The sequence below is a fragment of the Esox lucius genome, chromosome 5 (genome assembly GCF_011004845.1).
Source record: "Esox lucius isolate fEsoLuc1 chromosome 5, fEsoLuc1.pri, whole genome shotgun sequence".
Lineage (NCBI taxonomy): Eukaryota > Metazoa > Chordata > Actinopteri > Esociformes > Esocidae > Esox > Esox lucius.
The window spans coordinates 4,077,845-4,093,820 of NC_047573.1; the positions used below are offsets into that span (position 1 = coordinate 4,077,845).

Sequence of the window (15,976 nt, forward strand, 5' to 3'; positions counted from 1 at the left end):
CATATTCAGTCATTTGCATTGTCTGAATTTTGACCTATGAATGTTTTAATACCCCGTTTTTATTGAAACTTTCCTTAAATATAATAAAACATTAATTGTTGTCAATGTATATTTTATTAAGCAATGAATTAATTCAATTCAAATCAGTTTTGAAATAATTCGTTGGCCTTTATTTTGAAATATTCCTAATTTTCGTGAACCGGAAGTGTTTCTTTAATGTTGCTCACAAGACGCAGATGACGCTGATCTGATCTTCATGTTGTGTTTTCAAGTTTACTAACAGAACTGAACGTGCCATTTACTAAGTAGGCTTTGGGACACACTGATAGCCAGCAACACATTTTCTTGGACCAAACGAACAGTTGCAAGCCACCATGAGTTCTAATAATGTTTCTCTGTCAAAAGGTAAATATGCAATGAGAGCTAACTTGCTGAATAAAATGGTAGCTAGCTAGTTTGACAAGTTGCTAGCTAGATAAAGCGATGTTTTTAATGCTTTCCATAGGACTAAACAATGAAAAGAACTAGCTACGGACAAATGTTATTTAAATCTGTTTCCGAAGAATAAATTAGTGTGTGACGTTAGATCGTGTAATCTGTAAAGGTTTTTGGCATAATCATTTATTTCGTAAGTCTGCGACCTTGGCTTTTAAGGCTTGTTGCCCGCTGGACTGGAGGTTGGGTGTGAGGCCGAGATGAGTAGCATTTACTCTGCTCTAACTAACGAATTAACCGGGCAGTAGTTGTAATGTTACACCCTTTTTGAATGATCGCTTATGGCTACTACCAAAACAGTTAAAATGTATAATTCAAAATGTTCTGTCTTTCCATTCCGACTTTCTAACCCAGCAGTATTACCTAACACCCAAATATACCCTATCGTGTTACTCTGCCGTAATTAGTAACCAGGGTAAAGGGTTAGGGTTTGATATTCAAAACCCGACACCAGGTCCTGTTTTCCTGGAGTCAGTCACACTATAACCCCGTGGATCTAACGACGTATATACAACGGTCTGCATATGATTAGGCACCGTCAATGAATTTCATGCTTCAGCTATGTATTCAATAGTTTTTTAACCATGTGGCTTAGAAACCCCAAACCACTATCAAATAGTTCAGAGGACACCCACATGTTGCACAGACTCTGGATTTTACGAAAAAAGTTTTGAATTATTTGTATAAAGATTTGAACATTTAAAAACTCAATTGCTTTTTTGTTGATTCACTTAGAAACCTGAAACCACTTTCTCAGAGAGCACCCCCACATGTTGCACAGACTTAGGGTTTTGCAAAAAAAAATTAACATTTAGAAAATGTTGTTCAGTTCTTAAAAAAGGTATTCTATACTCTTTTTTTGCAAAAACCAAAGGCTGGGCAACACACCTGTCCTCTCTGAAAAATCTGAAAGTGGTTTGAGGTTTCTAAATCATGTTACAAAAAAGTTATTTAATTGTTCAAATGTTTATAAAAAATCCTAACTTTTTTGGGGGAAATTCCAAAGGCTGTGCAACATGTGGTTGTCCTCTCTGAACAGTTTTGAAAGAGTTTTGAGGTTTCTAACCCAGATGGTTAAATTGCTATTGAATTAATAACTTTGAGGCATGTAGTTTATTAATGGTGCCTAACCATATGCAGACCACTGTGTTTGTTGTTTGAAACACTGAAAATCAAACCAACTTTACTTTACTTTATTAAGTAACACCATAAAAGTGTTTTTTACGTCTACATCCAATGAAATTGTAATTTTTTTCCAGTTTTGGGAGAGACTAATATGTTCATGTCTCAGGCTCTAGTATGACGAGTTCTTCACCTTTGGCTTTGAGTTTTGTCAAATTAACATTACCCTGGAGCTGTGTTAATACTGGAACTGAGCGCGATCCCACCTTTGCTTTCTAGTTGAGCTGGCAGCGGCCATTGGAGTGACTGCAGGTGTCACGGCTGCAGGCGTGCTCCTTGTCCAGCACTTCTATAAAGGTAAAGGGGTGAAGCCCAAGGTGAACCTGGACCTGCAGAAAGACAACCCCAAAGTGGTGGACGCTTTTGATATTGAGGACATCGGGGACAAAGCTGTGTACTGCAGGTGTTGGCGATCCAAGAAGGTAGGCTCGTCGCCAGTTGGATTCTGTTTGATATTTTTTTTTTCATTTTGCAACCTTCGACCTCATAAGGGGAGGTATGCAGCCATGTCCTGTAACTTAGAAGTGTGTCAACCTGAAAAGAGTTAGTGAGGAGTGCTTTCTTAGCATCTGTCATTTATAGTCAATTATGAGGTTACGACTGTGGTAGGCAAATAGCTTCAACTGTCTGATTTTTAAATAATTATATAATGGTGTCAAAATATGCAATGTATTTCTAAAATAACAATTGAGTACATTGAGACACAATCATATTCTCATATTTATTTGTGGGAATATGAGAGGACCTTCATGGTGATTTTACAGTCAGTGATTTATTTATTTATTTTTACAGAAGCTAGGTTTTACTAAAAGTGTGAGTGAATCGTCTCTTCTACCCCTAGTTTCCGTACTGTGATGGTTCTCACGCAAAACACAACCAGGTAACCGGGGACAACGTTGGTCCACTCATCATGAAGAGGAAGGAGGCCTAGAAAGATCCATCAGTGTGTTTCCACGACTGCTGCTGCTGCTAACTGACAAGTTCTCTCCACTACAGACAGAATGGCAGAGGTCGACTTGACCATACATTTGTATGCTTGGTGTTTAATCAGAAATGATACAGCTTTTATCATTGTACAAATTATTGCGTCGTTACTGCTGTTAACAAAAACGATCCCTTTCTGTTTGTGATTTATTGATTGAGTGAAGCAAAACCTATCCCAGGACCAACCACCTTTCAGTGTTGTAGTGGTTTCTGGGTCATTTCTGTGTTACTGACAAGTAAACAGTGCTTTGAAACCACTAAGATGAAGGTTGTCTGCCGATTGTATTTATTTAATGGAGCTGTGGTATCAGTATGCTGTTCATTTTAGAAAACAAGGATTTTCTTATGTTTGATTGTCTGCCTTTATTTTCTTTGTTGGTACTGTGGAGTTTTTTCTGAACTCTGGACCTGATCAGGGATATCTCTGGAACCTAGAAGGTATATTCTCTCTCGCGGGCATGTGCACGTGGCAGAAATGGTATCACAGTGTCTCTTAACTGTGGGCTTCAACAACTTAAACCATCTGACGCAGATACCTGAGATATTTTTTGTGAGTTTCTGAGATGTTTTTAAGCCATGAATGGGACCCAGTGGTTCTCCGTGGTCAGGTCATGTACTCAGGGAAACTCCTTACCCTACTGTTTGACTGGTTTGTTTTGATTCAACTTGTGAAACGTTACAAGTTGCAATGTTAACGGTGAAGCAACAAGACTTAACAGGTTCCATTCTACATAATGGTTGGATTACTGGGTGGTGCTCAGAGTGTGAGAAACATTTCGGAATGTGTAATGGCATTAGGAGGGACCCTACTTGAACTACTCTGAAGTTTGTGTTTAACATGTTTTGCAACTGTCAACCATCGTGTTCAAAACCCTGTACTGTACCTTTAATGAATGGGGGGGGGGGGGTGTCAAGCATCAACCAATTAAAATCCTTGATGTGGTGTCAGGTGACAGAATGCTACAAACAGTTTTTGGACTCAACCGATAACTGCGGTACACATTAGGCCTATGCTAACGTTACCAAGTGTCAAAGGGCAAAACCTTTGTTTTCCTTCGCAAACCAAGGGGATCTCTTGCCAGCAGAGGGCTGCATGTAAATCTCCAGATTCCAGGTGTAAATGTATCCCTCTAGTGGGTGAGCTGACCTATTACAAAACAAGAACTTGAAATATTTCTGATTGTTCACAAGTATGGCCACCACACGTGCATTGTGGCAGAATCCATCAGCGACTCTGTAAACCAGCGTAATCAAAGGTCTAGGTAGTGCCGATTAAGCTTTTCCAAAACCCTTGTCCTCTGGTAACCTGGCGCCAGGCTATTGATACAACTAACCACAGTTAGATGAGCAGTTGAATTAGCTGTCGAGTGAATGGGGGGGTGGAGCTGTTCCTCTTGGTGTCCCTAGTGCCGAGTTTGGGAAACACTGAAGTCGTGTTAAAAGGACGTGTAGGTAGTCTACTGACTGAGTCTACTGACTGAGATATCTGATTTCTGTTATGTCAATAAAATTGCTATCACTTATCAATCAAATCAATAAATATGAATGTAATTTCCTGTTTTTTGTGTGTTCTCTTTGTAAGAATGTTGAGAAATTCATTGGTTTGTCAGTTTAGTCTACATACCAGTCATCTTCCACAACATTGACTGCCACCTGTCTTGGTCAACCAAGCCCCCTTCCGCAGATGAGCTTATTGGTTTAGGTGTCTCACCAAGATGCAGTCTAGGATTATTGGCCACTGGTTGTGAAAGTGGCGCTATAGAGCGAATACAGGTCCCTGAAAATTGTGGACCACGTCATCACAACCAGCTGCTAAAGAACGAAACATTCATGGCTATCAGACAATATGATGATCATACTTAGAATTATAGAAGGGTGGGTTAATTTATCTGCTTCTAACAATGGGGAGAACATGTCACCTGAGCAAAGCAATCAAGGCCATTCATGGAGGATGGGCAATTGATCTGCTGGTAACATCCGGGGGACATGCCACCTGAGCAAAGCAATCAAGGCCATTCATTATGCCTGTGACATACTGGTAAAGAAATCTCTGATGACCGGGAGGAATTAAAACATAAAGCCACTGCTGCGGTGTTCAAATACATCCCCCCCAAACGTGCAAAAGACAACTACACTCACTGGGTTTAGTCGCTATGTCAGCCAGGCGGCACACCAGTAGCTGCGGACAGTGACTTCTATTGCATTATCGCTTTGGAGGGCTCTGACCATTAGCCAGCTAGAATTAAGAAGTAAGAAGATAACATTAACAAAGCCTTACCTCATCTGAAGACGAAAATTAGCTACTATGTGCTAATAATAACTTTACAGAGAGTGGGCTATTCCTGTGAGTCAGGCTGCAATCACTTGAGGAGAAAGCTTATAGCATAGTATGTTCCTCACACCTGGTCTCTGGCAATATGGGATCCCATGAGAAAAGTTATGCGTAGCCTACTATTAGCCTATTGAAAAAAAATCAAGCACTTACAAAAATAAATGTTTCAAAATGTGCCTTTTCCCATGGCTCTACTCCTAACATGGAAACAATAGTGTTTTCTCAATGGTTACCTTTGGTCGGCCACTGGAGTTTATTATTAATCAATTACCCATTCTATTTTTAGCACTTGATCACTGATCGGAACACAATTTTTAGTAATACATCATTAAGTTATATCCTGCTGTCACCTGTGAGGTCCATTGATGTTTATCACAGAATTTTAACTGTAATGCCTGAACAAATGTAGGCCTGTCATAAGGGAGTGAACCCTCTCTGTAATATAATATTTTTGCAGTAGGCCTACAATTATATAGTATTGTTTTAATGTATTTTAATTGAAGAGAAATGAAGTAAATGAGCATCAAATAGCTTACATTTAACAGCTGTCTTTAAAAAAAAAAGTATACAATAATACTACTTAATCCATTATTCACAAAATTAAATGACGGCTTATTTTTCTGTACAGAATATCCATTCGAATGAACATGGAATGAATCCCTGCGTGTCCAGGAGATTATGTGTGTGTTTGCGCATGGGATTACGTGCGAGGAGGACCATGGCAATTGCTATTTTAGACTCTGCGTTCGGGGAATATTTTTGTGTTTTAAACCCATGCTTGCAGGTCACACAATTTTTCTACATCAATTTGGTTCAGATCCTGAGCGGTTACACACCTGCGTCCCGCTGTTATTCGCTAGGTGGGTAGGATTGGAATTGAGCCCAACAGCAAGCGACCCAAAACCTCCAGAATAATGGCTATCGAACTCGTCAAGATTGGAATTTCACTGAAAATGCTACCAAATAACAGTGCAGTTTTTTTCAAATCGGACGGTGCAAGGTTTGGCCAAACCAGGACAATTAAATTGCTAACGGGTTCAAAGTACAAGATTGACGTGGTTGTCAAGCCCGGGGCTGCAGAGGCAACGTAAGTGGGCTATAGGTGTCATGAAAATACATTATTCTTTAGCTCATCTTGCCACTTGCATGTGCTGTATTTTTTTGTGGAGAAAAGCATTTGATTTATCAACTGTCAATGTCTTAAACTGTATAGATTCCATTTTAGATTTCATGAATTTTGCATAGTATGCATTGGGTGTGATGTTGGGCTATTTGCTGTTCCTCACACGAAACACTAATAGGTGACAGGAAACACTTATAGTATTTCTAAGCTTAATAATAAATAATAATACATTTATTATAAATGTGTCAGCCGTAACGTTAAGGCTCGGCGGTTAGGTATTGTACTAGTTAAGACGTTACGTCAGAGCGCACGCGCTGGGTTTGAATACCAGAGGGCGGGTACCGGGTGCGATGGAGGAGACAGAAGGCGCTGCCAGATTGTGTTAAATCCACTTCCGATTAAGGGCTCCACAGAGCTGCAACGCTGAGATTTTTTGTCTTAGTTTCCCACAGTAGAAAAGTCACAGCTGTGAATTTGTGTGACCTTAACATTCTGGTGAAAAGGTCCTAGTTTCGTATTGTAGCATTTGGCTGGCAGTGTCACGAACCCGCAATCGTTGGCTCCAACGCCCTGCCCACTGCTCCAAATAGTGGTGTCCCATTCAGCAGCAGAAGTAGTGGCCTTATCAAGGTGGCTACAATATGTAGGACACTGGACTCACTGGTACCAAGTTAGTAACCTACATTCAATCCTCAACATCCAATATTCCAGTAGTAGGCTAACCTGTGCTCTGATCACTTTTAAACCCTACGTTATTTTCTGCCATGGCAGTTTACTCCCAAGCCAGTCAAGCGGTCATCGCCCACACCACAATAAAAAAATAGTTCCTAACTGTGGTGATGCTGTCCCGTCTTCAGCAGCATGACAGTGGGAGGAGTTACCTTCCCCTTGGAGCAGCAGTCTAAAGACCCCCAGTCTGTGGTCTACAGCGGCATCTATGACACCGAGGGTGTGACACACACCAAGAGTGGAGACCGACAAGCTGTACAGGTCAGCGTGCAGGTAATGTGGTCACTGTATGTCTGACTGTATTTGGGAGCAGTCAACCCGTTACAAATCAGTTTCCTGATGTTTGTCTGTGTCAGACTAATAGGGTCCCAAAGAGGTTCTTTGGTTGTCTTTTTTAAGTTATTTACCACAAACCCAAATGGTTCTACCTGGAATCCAAAAAGGTTCTGCTAATAGTTCTCCCAAAGAACTTGTTAGGAAAAAGAATTCTGATAGCAGAGTCTGTCCCCATAGGATAATGTTTTGGTTAAAATAGAACCATGAGGAAAGGGTTCTACCCAAATCAAAAAGGGTTCTTTGAAGAAACACATAGTTCACAGCAATCCCTATAGCTCGATACTCATAGGACATTATGTATCACACAGTAAACTATTGGTGACACAAAAATCCTGATTAAAGCTCTGTAGCCTCACTGTGCAACTCAATTTGCTCCATCCCAGTTCACAGAAGTGGGCTCTTTTGAGGTGGTGTGGCAGGTGAAGTTCTACAACTACAACAAGAGGGAACACTGCCAGTGGGGCAACAGTTTCAACAGCATCGAGTATGAGTGCAAGCCCAACGAGACTCGAACCCTGATGTGGGTCAACAAGGAGATGTTTGTCTGATGCGGTGCCGACCAATGAAGCCAGGGTCCGGGTTGAGTTCTTAGGCACAAAAAAAACACAATGACATACGACAGGACTGGGATGCACTGGCCAGTGGAATGGCTTGTTTTCCTTTTTCTCATGCGTAAAGTTTTGTTACAGTGTGCCCTATGAACAACACCCATGTTACAATAAAATCTTGAAGTTTGTGATAGTGTGTGTGTTTCAGACAGCATGGAGTCCCTTCAATGCACAGCTTAACAATTAATTATTTTAAGTATCTAGATGTTGATAACATCCCGTGTGTTGGTAAAACTGTTTGTAAATTTTTTTCCACATAAAGTTCTGTTGTGATATCTGTTAACCCTCAGGTATATTACATGTAATGGAGTGTCTGTGGGTGTGTGTGTGTCTGTGTGTGTGTTATATCTATGCATATCAAAATAAGCAGTATGGGAACTCCATGTATGTTTTATGTACATGTGTGTCATGTGTTACTTGTATTTGTTATGGCACTGTAATAAGCAGTCCAAAATGTAGTACTTTGTTTTTTATTCAGTTAAAATGCTTTAAAAGGGATCTTAAAAACATGTAACACTTCCTCGAATAAACTGTTAAAGAGGGGAAGATTCTCAGAGGAGCCATAACAACTAGCAAACATGAGGTGTTAACTATTTTTTATGGGGTATGTTCTTCAATGAACCATTACAACAAGCATTTTGAAATACACTTTTACATGTTTCCTTGAAGAATGACCTGGGAGAAAATAGAGTGAAATGCCTTGCTCAGGGACAGAATGCCATTGTTTTCCCATGATTGCAGGGGATTCAGTCTAGCAACCTTTCAGTTACTGCTCAGGTCACCTTACAACTGGGCCACCTGCTCCCCAAAAGTTTTAATGTAAAGAACCACTACTTTGTCTTTTTAGACTGCATATCTATACATTATTTTGTGAATTTCTTATGTTTTTCTAAATCAACAGAGTGGCAGCAGTAAAGAAGTTATTGTAGAATTGAGTGCTTTCCTTGACAATATTTTTTTGTGTTAAAAAGATCACTCATTTGAATTGGGCTCATGTTGATAGTGAAAAATTGGCTCACATAATATGACAATTCCCTTAGAAGCTGTTTGGCAGCACTGCCTTCTTAAATATTTTTATTTGAAAAACTATAGTTAGTTGGTGAAGTATAACTTATTTTGACATATGCATCAAAGATGCAGCAAATTTGGTTATAATTATTTGTGCAATTTTACCATGACAAATAACACAATGTGGGATGCGGATATGTTTTTCATGTGTAGCTGAAAACGTTGGTGGAGGTATTTGAATATAGTATATATTTTTGAAATATTGTTCTGTGCTGTTGTTTTTTGCTGCTATTTGAATGCTATGAGACAAAGAAGTAGTTCTTAAGTTATTACTGTCTTGATATCTGGTACTTTCTATTCCATGTATAGTAAAAGGGATCAATGTTAAAAGTAGACTATTCTACAAGTTGAATTTGGTCCAAAAATGTATGTAGTATGCCAAATAGTATGCATTTGCGGGGGAACTGCATGCTATCGAAATTAATGATGAAATATTTCGGCATTCGCCATTTTAGCTTTAAAATGCGTGTATGTGTGACTGTCATGCGACAGTTCAATGAGCACCATTAATAGAAACATTCAAAATGATGTAAAAATTGAATTTCAATAGAATTTCTTCGGTAATTGTAAATTAGGTCTGGGTATAAATGTAATAAATAAGGAATTACACTATCAACAAACTGTAACAGAGGATAACAGTAAAACATAAGGACACATGACACTAGCAAAAAAAATATAAAAATTACAGAAGCAGATTGGACGCATACTCAGACGATAGCACAAACGGTCAGAAACAGACCGTCAATTTAATGTTCTGAGGTCTCCGTGTGTCCCACAGTCTATGCTAGAGGTGTCAAACCGGTTTAACGGAGGGCCGAGCGTCGGCAGGATTTCGCTCTCACCTTGACTGGTTAATTAGGTCACCAATTAGTTAAGGTCTCCCTTCACCTGGTTCTATTTTGTCTCAGTTGGGCACTAATTGAAAGGAAAAAAACTAAACCAGCATACACCGGGCCCTCCGTGGAACCGGTTTGACAGCTCTGGTCTAAGCAGCTGCGTCCGGTGCACAAGTATACTGAATGCCGCACTAGGTTAGAATCCCGCGCACTCTCAGGAAATAAATGTATTTCTACAGTGCAGCCTGTAGAGTATGGATAGTCTCGCACTGATTTGTTTTTACCACTGAGAGGCGCACATTTGTAAACAGACTGGAGCCCGGATAAAAATCCACCTAAATTCCCCGGATGTACTGTAATGCACCTCTCCCTGTTGCTTAAGTTCCGCTCACTACACTAAATAAATATTTTTTTCAAACTAACCGTAGACTGCCACAACATGGCGTAAAGAATTTGCTGAGCTCTTCAGAATAAAAGTTGTAATGATCAAGCCAGACGAGTCTGGCCTTGGAGTCTAGTGGAATATACATGTGAGCTGTGTCCTGACACTGTGCCCTTTACCACAAGGGAGGATTTAAACAGCTCTCTGGGAACCATATCTTGGATGACACTAAGTTCCCTTTCATCAAGTTTGGGCTACATTGTTAAACTGGCAGTGGCAAAATATGTCTGTCAATCTTCTGAAAAAGCAGGACTTTTGACCTGCAGTCGTAGAAGACTGCTGGATTTCATCTGGTTTTGTCAGTCAGGGAGTAACTCACACCTGGAAACCAGATGATTGCATATACCCTAGTGAAACCGACATCAATGTGCTGTTCCTAACAATTTAGCTTCCTCCACTGACAGTCTGAACTCAGGTCCTCTGCTTCGCAAAACACATGACTGCCGTCTTTGACAACATTCCAACCATGTTATTCATACAAAAGGTCCCAATTGTCTAGCCTCTCTGGCAACATTTCAAAATAGTTGTGCATATTCTTACCTATGTTTCACTCAACCCTTATAAAACCACTACACAGCGAGCTACCCCAGCTGTTAAGCTGAGCCTGATTTATCAATCCGGGTCACGGCACCACTGACACCAGTGTCAATGTTCTGTTGCTAACAGTGTTGCTTCCTCCACTGACAGCTCGACTGGCCCCACACTGCGCTCCAAATCATGGTCCTCTGCTTCATAACAGACATAACCACCCTCCTTATTTAAACCATTTGAGCTATACAAAAGATACAATACATAAGATACCAACTGTATAATCCCACCTGCAACATTTGTAGCTAGCATTGGTGTGAGATTACGTTGGTTCTTACCTCCATGACACTAGCAAGTAGAAACAATAAAAAACAGAATTGTTTCAGCCCTCTGGATGACAGTTGAATACTGTTTAAATGGTAGGAAATATATAAATAATGTTTTTATTTGGGTGAAATGTCTCGGATAAAAAAGAGAAAACTAAGAAGGGGGACTTTTATTTTGATATTTTGGCTTTTCGCTGCCACCTCCTCTCCCCTCCCCGCCACACTTTCCTTGTCCCTCCTCCGCTTTACTGACCCCGCCCTACGGGTCTCCCTGGTTCTCTGCTGCAGTGAAACCGACGGTAAAAGAGAGGAGCTGAGCCAAAATAATCAACAAGAACCTGAATATCACTAGCACCGTTTTTTTGTAGAAGTGAGACACCCTTTATTCCGAATTTTCTTCACGTCTAAATTTCTGGGTCAGCCTATTTCATCATCCAACCGGCAATATGGTAAGCAAACGGACGCAACTCTAATTTCCACCCACCAACCCACAGATAAACAGTGGATATGGTTAGATGTCTGCAATCATAGGGAAATAATAGCTTAAAACCTATGTTTTTGCACAGTTGGTTGGGTTATTACAATGTTATATAGGCTATGTGTCAATGTATGTCTATAACAGAGACGCACCGCCCTTGCGAAAAGGAAACGATTTCCTTGCCAATTTTACCTGTATAATGGGCAGTGTTGTGGCCCAAATACGCCCTTCCCTTGCGGAACCCTGCCTGTACAGTCATTCTGCCTTACTGTACAGTATAAAAAGAAACACTGTATGTCCTATAAACAAAGTCATTACATGTGGAAACCAATCTGCGACACTCGGAGATTAACATGTTACTTTGATGTTTCCCACGTCCGTTATTTAGTGGCTAGCTTGATTTACTTGTATCCTACAGTTCACATTTGCATATAAATAACAGTTGTTTGTGCATTGCATTTAAGCTGGACTATACATTTCCAACTCAAGAATGGTTGGTCATAAAATTAAGACCAAAGCGTAGCCTGGACATGTAGCAACACTGAACAACTCTTTCATTGCGTGTGGCTACATTGTGTGGTTTCGTTCTGAAATGTAGCATTATCAGTCTATAATCATGATCCTGTCTCTGCGTATATACACTGGAATATGTGTAGGTGTATCTAACACAATGCTAAATGGCTACTCTTATCATCTAAGCATAGACGTGATTAACAATGGAATTACATACTAACAATATTACGAATGGGCATATGAAGGGTACGGACAGGCCCGCAAAAGGAATCCCGGGGCTCGTGACAGAATACCCCCCTACCCCCCCACCCACATAGGAACCTCCTGACTGGGCAGGCTACAGAAATAGAACATTCAAAGCATGTTCAAATGTTACGGCATTAGACCTTTCAGGTGTTAGTAGCAGTCTTGGCCTGGCCCGTTGGCAACTGCTGAACCCCGCCGTGCACCGAGGCCACACAGCCGGGCTGTCCTGGGTCGCCACGGCCAGTAAGTGGGGCAGGGTGTTGCTTAAGCATGCAAAAGAATGACCTGACAAAGGGACCATATGCTGCCCGGCAATCAAGCACCATACACCCACGGGCAGATCGACTGCGCGGGTTCAGGGTTGCACCAGTTAAGGAACAGAGGCGATCCCCTGTCACTGGGGCCGATCTGCTGGGGCCCGTCAACTCACTCCAAACGGACGCTGTGATGGACCAGCGTAGCCGATGCTAGCACAGCGAGGAGCTCATTTGTTTTTGTGACTGGGTCTAGCTGTAAGCTCTCTTCGGTAGGGGCCAGGTGTTTTACCACCCAAATCCCTGGACCTGCTACCTGGCCGGCTGTGGGGAGGGCAACTGCTTTGAGTAGGGGGGGCATTTTTTTCTATGTGAAGGTCACTCTGTCAAAAGCGGTTTTATTTATATTAAGATTATTTCACAAAACCCCTTATAAACCTTTCCACATCCCTGAGCTGTAGACTCGTTAAGTATTGCCTTGATCCTAGAACAAAGGGGAGGGGCTAACATCTGTTGAGCAGAGCTAATCAAAGGGGGAGGGGCTAACATCTATTGAGTAGAGCTAATCAAAGGGGGAGGGGCTAACATCTGTTGAGTAGAGCTAATAAAAGGGGGAGGGGCTAACATCTGTTGAGTAGAGCGAATCAAAGGGGGAGGGGCTAACATCTGTTGAGTAGAGCGAATCAAAGGGGGAGGGGCTAACATGTGTTGAGTAGAGCTAATCAAAGGGGGAGGGGCTAACATCTGTTGAGTAGAGCTAATAAAAGGTGTACAAATGGCAGATGTTCCTTGAATGTGAATCTTTTATTGCTGTATTTGAGGCTTTCAAACCTCTCCTAGGCTAACTCAGTTTTGCTATAGGCCTGAATCAGCTGATTCACTTTGTCATGGACGTGATGATTCACCTGGTCATGGATGTGATGAATAAATGTAGAGTAGAATCCAGTTTGCAGGTACCGGAATAACTTTAGATGCATGAAAGTGGTGTGGGTCCAGAGGAGAAATTAAACAAAACCTGGCCTTCAGAGACCTCTGGCCTAAACCTGAACCCAGAGTACCAGCCCGTATCCATGAGGGCCAGTCGTACTGCCACTTATAAGGTCTTCATTGATCTTCATTGATCCAAATGAGTAAATCCAGGATCACAGTGTTTCTACAGTATTCCCACAATGGTGAGCGGGCTGATTGTACCGTGGGCCGCACTTTGCCGTCATTGATGGTGCCTAATCCCTGGCCTTCTCACCAGTCCGTTTTAGACCTCTAGCTCCACTCAGACAGATTATTCTTGATAGGGCTCCAGCCGTGGAGCGTGATGCTGGCCAGACCAGGGCCTGGTGGTTTCATGTGTTCCTTTCTGGAACACATGAAATAGTTAAATGTTAGAAAGCGAGACTGCATGGTTTGCCTAAAGCCACCTGGGCTCTTTCCTCTGTGCCCCCTGCTGCCTCTCGGCCAGGCGCCCTAGTCCAGAATGTGGGCTCCTGGTCATTGTTATTGCCAGCTAGCAGTGTGAGAATAAAACATAGCCAATCCCCTTTGTCCACACACCCAGTTCTTTAAACACACACACATGCACGCCAGCACAAACAAATTAATTAGATGGAAGAGTGAAAGTCGTCTGGTTTGTAGCTTTTCTTCAGTAGCATGGTTTGACACTCCTGCCCGAAGCACACATGCTTGAGAGGATTAGCTAGTGAGAGTATTTAGCCTGCTGATATTTTAATTATTATTTTCAGATTAGCACTTAATCCGTCCACACAGACGGTTCGCCTCTTGCTAGAGGCCAGGAGTCCTGGACAGACTGCGCTGCTGTGGATGCTTCAAAGACGGCAGAGGACGACTATTAGAAGAAGGAACTAAACCCCCATGGAGTCTTTCTAATCGAGTAGCAGCTGTGTAATTTAGCGGACACTTCGATCCAATGTGATTGGTCCACGAGTGCTGTGTATTTTAGAATGGTGTCCCCTGAGGGAATCAGACCCAAAACCGTGGTTCTGCAAACTGAGCCACAGCGAACCATCAAATGTTAGGTCATACCAACAATACCCCGGTCCCACAGATTACAATGTGCATTGGGCTGCCATGTCTTGTCGAACTCGGGCAACTCCTTGTAGTGAGCGGGGTGCCTGCAAGCTTGACAGTCGTTGCTGACCTGCAAAAGCTGCTAGTTCAAATACCTTTAGGTTGAACGAAGAGTATGATAAAAATAAGATTGGCTTGGCGAGATGTGTATCGGATTCTTTCTGTTGTTCACAAATATTTTAGCAAAGAAATTGACAGTATTTTAGGCTAACGGTAGGCTGTCTTTTATGTGCAGTAAGCCGTCAACCGCCGCTTTCAATTTGCCACAAATTTATTTGGTGGAAACACCTGGTTAGAGAACAAAATTGATTTCTTAGTTTCTAATAGGTTACATGAATCAATAAGCCTCATGACCTCATCACAACCTCATCATGACCCCTTGACAGCTTACACCTAAATGCTCTAATTAGCCTGACAAACAATGACAGATTGTTAATATAGCGTATGCATCATAATCGCCTAAAGTGGTCTGTATGTGTGATGACACTATAAACCATACCTTATCTAGTCTGTAGAAGGAGTTTGGAAATGGAGACTATATTGTTTTTTAGTTAGGGGTTTGGAGAATGGTATTGTACCTTACAGAAGATGTGTAAGTTCTGCTCTCTAGTGTCAACTACGGCAATATCAAACATTGTTTTCACTACACTGGATAGCTTTAGCAGCTAACTTTATACCACCTCGCTAGCCTTCAGCGTTCCCATTGCTCTGGCGTGTCAGTCCGTAGTATATAACTATAGGCAAGTTAAATTATTGTTTTCTGTGTCCTAGGATAGCGGCGCCGAACGAAGACATGGCAGCGTACTGGGTGTAGCTTTTATATCCATTTGCAGATGATCCTTTGTAGCGTACTGGGTGTAGCCTTTGTCTCCATTTGTAGATGATCCATTGTATAGGTCAATGATGTACATTAAATTGCTTGGAAAAGGCTTTGTTACTATTTCTTCTGATGTCCTCAGAAAGGTCTTTTGATCTTAGCAATGTGTTAACACACACCCATATGGTTAAGACCAAACCAGACCAGATGTCTGATCTTTATGGAAGGCTGGACCCTCCCAAGTTAACTCTCTGTTGATTTTCTTACAATTTGCACCAATTCTGGTGCAGCTGATTCTAATTTTACCTGTTTAATTTGATGGTAAATTTATTGGTGTGCTTACTATTTTACTCATTGGAAAATGCACTTCTGTTCATTTTAAATGTATAAACGGCTTCAAAGTTTTGCAGGATTTGTTTAAAAAGGGTTTCCTTTAAAAATGTATTGGTTTCGAATTCGAAGTGTCCACATATGTAAAACAAAAAAAAAGCTTTCCGGGTGTATATATATATATATATATATATATCAGCTCACAAATCTCTTAATTTCTTCAATGTAATGTCTATATTTATTTTTGTTTTATACAGAGCTTTATCT

At 41.3% G+C, this 15,976-nt stretch overlaps 3 protein-coding genes across 4 annotated transcripts in view; all 3 read left to right on the forward strand.

The window, feature by feature from the left end:
- Positions 1–222: 222 nt before the first annotated feature.
- Positions 223–4,212, forward strand: cisd1 (CDGSH iron sulfur domain 1). Its single transcript, XM_010867989.3, has 3 exons — positions 223–405; positions 1,897–2,099; positions 2,519–4,212. Exons 1-3 carry the CDS (start codon positions 375–377, stop codon positions 2,606–2,608), a joined length of 324 nt encoding a protein of 107 aa, XP_010866291.1. The 5' UTR covers positions 223–374; the 3' UTR covers positions 2,609–4,212.
- Positions 4,213–5,648: 1,436 nt separating this feature from the next.
- On the forward strand, positions 5,649–9,046 carry cnrip1b (cannabinoid receptor interacting protein 1b). 2 transcript variants are annotated; one of them, XM_010867983.3, is made up of 3 exons: positions 5,649–6,080; positions 6,977–7,118; positions 7,565–9,046. In XM_010867983.3, exons 1-3 carry the CDS (start codon positions 5,908–5,910, stop codon positions 7,727–7,729), a joined length of 480 nt encoding a protein of 159 aa, XP_010866285.2. In that variant the 5' UTR covers positions 5,649–5,907; the 3' UTR covers positions 7,730–9,046. The 2 variants fall into 2 exon arrangements, with proteins under 2 accessions (XP_010866285.2, XP_010866281.2); XM_010867979.3 differs by having other exon boundaries at positions 6,974–7,118; positions 7,565–9,045.
- A 2,172-nt stretch (positions 9,047–11,218) lies between these two features.
- Positions 11,219–15,976, forward strand: part of LOC106024317 (calcineurin subunit B type 1) — a 31,346-nt gene continuing 26,588 nt past the window's right edge. Inside the window, exon 1 of the mRNA XM_013134027.4 lies at positions 11,219–11,438. Coding sequence (XP_012989481.1) covers positions 11,436–11,438 — 3 coding nt within the window. The 5' untranslated portion in view covers positions 11,219–11,435. The remainder of the gene's footprint in view (positions 11,439–15,976) is intronic.